Source organism: Arachis ipaensis, chromosome B02 (genome assembly GCF_000816755.2).
Source record: "Arachis ipaensis cultivar K30076 chromosome B02, Araip1.1, whole genome shotgun sequence".
Classification (NCBI taxonomy): Eukaryota; Viridiplantae; Streptophyta; class Magnoliopsida; order Fabales; family Fabaceae; genus Arachis; species Arachis ipaensis.
In genome coordinates, this window is record NC_029786.2 from 99,897,235 (window position 1) to 99,900,346 (window position 3,112).

At 29.6% G+C, this 3,112-nt stretch overlaps 1 protein-coding gene across 3 annotated transcripts in view; it reads left to right on the forward strand.

Moving 5' to 3' along the window:
- The window catches only part of LOC107628541 (protein BRI1-5 ENHANCED 1), a 4,500-nt gene extending 2,307 nt beyond the window's left edge, over nucleotides 1-2,193 (forward strand). Inside the window, exons 3-5 of one of the 3 annotated variants that reach the window (XM_016331182.2) lie at nucleotides 478-720; nucleotides 1,293-1,488; nucleotides 1,854-2,193. In XM_016331182.2, coding sequence (XP_016186668.1) covers nucleotides 478-720; nucleotides 1,293-1,488; nucleotides 1,854-2,001 — 587 coding nt within the window. In that variant the 3' untranslated portion in view covers nucleotides 2,002-2,193. The remainder of the gene's footprint in view (nucleotides 1-477; nucleotides 721-1,292; nucleotides 1,489-1,853) is intronic. The other 2 variants (XM_021116315.1, XM_021116316.1) reach the window with 2 other exon arrangements.

A 3,112-nucleotide genomic window follows, 5' to 3' on the forward strand; every position in this document is an offset into this window, starting at 1 on the left:
TTTGTTTTTTTTTTTTTTTTTCTTAAGGATCTCGTTATCCTTTTGAGATAATTGTCGAATATTGGATAAGTATTCACTCTAAAAAAAATTGAAAGACATTATGAGCATGAGACTAGCTTTATTCTAAAACTCTCTAGTTAATTTCAGATAGCATTAAAAGCTAATCTCTATTGTACCAGCACTAACTCCGGATACGAATTGATGTAGTTGTATGTGATAGATAAGAATTGATTTCTTATTCTCAGATTTCTCACAAGATACGTTCATAAAATAAATTCTCAAGTAGTTTTAGGTGCAGTGACACATAAACTCTAGTAGAGACTTTCAAATTCTAGAAGGACATAATTATTGTAGATTTAAATGGTTCTAAAAGTTTTAATTACACTATTAAATCTATATTTATATTATTATATTCGTATTTTATGGGTTTGTAAAATTATTGTATTTATTATGTATCGTATTTGTCACGCAACCTAGGTAAGAATGCGTTGGAAACAGTGGATGAAGAAACATGGAGCGAAATTGAAGTTTGCCAAAATGGTAACAATATTGTAAGCTCTTCATATTTGGTATCAAAAATCTTAACTGAGAAGGCTGCATTGGAGTTTGGAGAAAACAATGGTTTGGAAGTTGTGAGCTTGGTTCTTCCTTTGGTCGTTGGACCATTTATTTGTCCCAACATCCCATCATCCGTACACATAGCACTCGCCATCATATTAGGTATGCATTTCAATTTCTCTTCATTATTCAATAATATTAAGAATTAACATTATAATTTTAATTAAATTATTAAATAAATTCAATATAACATTTGCTAAAAATAACATTTGTTAAATGGAAAAATTTTTTAAAAGACTTTACACTTTTTCTCGTCATAATAATTAACTAACTTTTATCATGATAATTCTCTCAAAATCTTGTAACTCATCATTTTATAATAAGAGTTTAATTTTAAAAGACTTTATACTTTTGCTCACAATAAATTAGTTTTACACGTGTATTCAATTACATAACATTACATTAGTAAAAATAACTACTTTTTATATTAATCACGTGAACGATCATATAAAAAAACGGATGTAATTGTACGAATGTATCAAACACTTTACAATCAAAATTAAACTAAAAAATTGTTAGTCAAATTATATACGTACAATTATATATCTTTTGTCTTCATATGTATGTTAATATTACATTGATTAAATGTTTTGTTTTAAAAATAATTTTAAATTTGAATAAATCCGTACGTATATTCCTCACCATCCATAGACTTTTATATATATTGTGTGCAGGAGACCATAGTAAATACGAGTATCTAACCAACTCATACATGGTGCATATAGATGATGCTGCCAATGCACTTATATTTCTTTTTGAATATGCTAATGCTAATGGAAGGTACATTTGTTCCTCCCACCAAGTATCATTCTATCAGGTTTATCAATTACTTTCTCAAAGATACCCACACCTTCATATCTCACTACCCGAGTAAGTTCCATATTTTATTTCACTTTTTATTTTTTTTTTACCCCCTTTTTCTTTAATTAAGTTTTTATTAAGCATAAAATTACCGATTTATTGTTTTTTTATAGCAAACACTATTTTGATATTAGAATTTTTTAAATAGCCAATATACATTTCCTTTGTGTTATTAATAAAAAATCTAAATTTTAATAGTATTTTTTTTATGAGTTTGTTTATTTGGTGTATCATTAACATTTTTATTTTGCAAAAAAATGTACACTAAAATGTTTATTCAGCACTTTTATTTATTTATTAATTTTACTAAGAAAAGAAAAGCGAGCCTATTGATGAATATAAATAAATAACCTATTTTCTTAACTGTTTTGTAGTAAGTTAAGGGAGACAGCAAATGGTGATCTGAAGTTCAGTGATCTATCATCAAGAAAGCTGTTGGATGCAGGTTTCAAGTTTAAGTATGGCATAAATGAAATGTATGATGGAGCTATACAGTGTTGCAAAGAGAAGGGCTTTCTATAGTTTATTTAGGACCCATTATCATTATTATATATACTTGCTAAGGGAGGAAAATAGAATGTTTATAGTATAAAAATTACACTACAATTTTCTTCTTTTTTCACCTTAAAAAACCACTCACAAATAAATCCTAAAAAGAAAATGCACTTATCACTTGAATTTTATATGAATTAAGTGATATGTTTTGTTTTTTTTTATGACATTCTTTTTGTTTGAAAATTATCTATGACTTATGAAAATAAAATACGAAATATTTAAAAGATCATAATGTAGATCATCATTCAAGTGAAGATTTATGTAGGTAAGGAATAATGTATGCACAAGCCGTAAAATATAAGGGGGGTTATTTAATTTATTAGGAGATCAGAATGCAATATGAACAACATTCATTAGCAATGCTACATACATGTTACTAGAACGGTTGCATGCACATGGACATGGATACATTTGTATCCTTTTAAAGTGATGCGTCAGGCTTAGAGACTTGTAGACATTATCTAGTTTGACTAGAAATATAATAAAAGAAAAAGGATAGATAAAAATAATGGAGTGAAAATAAGGGTGGCAACACTACCCGAACCCGCGGGTACCCACCCCGCCCCTACCCGCTCGGGGCGGGTAATTACCCGCCCCCGCACCGGGGCGGGTTTTAACGGGGCGGGTTCTTGGGCGGGGCGGGGCGGGGTCGGGTTTAGGTTAAACCCGCCCCTACCCGCCCCGGTATATATAATATATGTAACATATATAAAATAATTAGTAAAATAATTAATTTTCTGTAGGGCGGGGCGGGGTCGAGTAGAGCAAAAACCCGCCCCTACCCGCCCCGTTGCCACCCCTAAGTGAAAATAGTATTTTGTTTATTATTGAGAGTAATACTTGAATCTTTAATTTTTGTCAGTTAAATTGATTAGTAGAAAAATTCAAAAGTCAAAGAATTAATCTAGCCACATGTGTTCTGATTTTGTTTTATTTTTACAGTTTTAATTTTAACAGTGTCACCGATGGAATAGATTTTTTAATTTCTTAACAACTTTATAAATTTCTTAAACAATAGTGTTCATTTGAATTGAAAAAGTGGCTTCCATTTTAATAGTTCCAAAAACATTTGGACTAT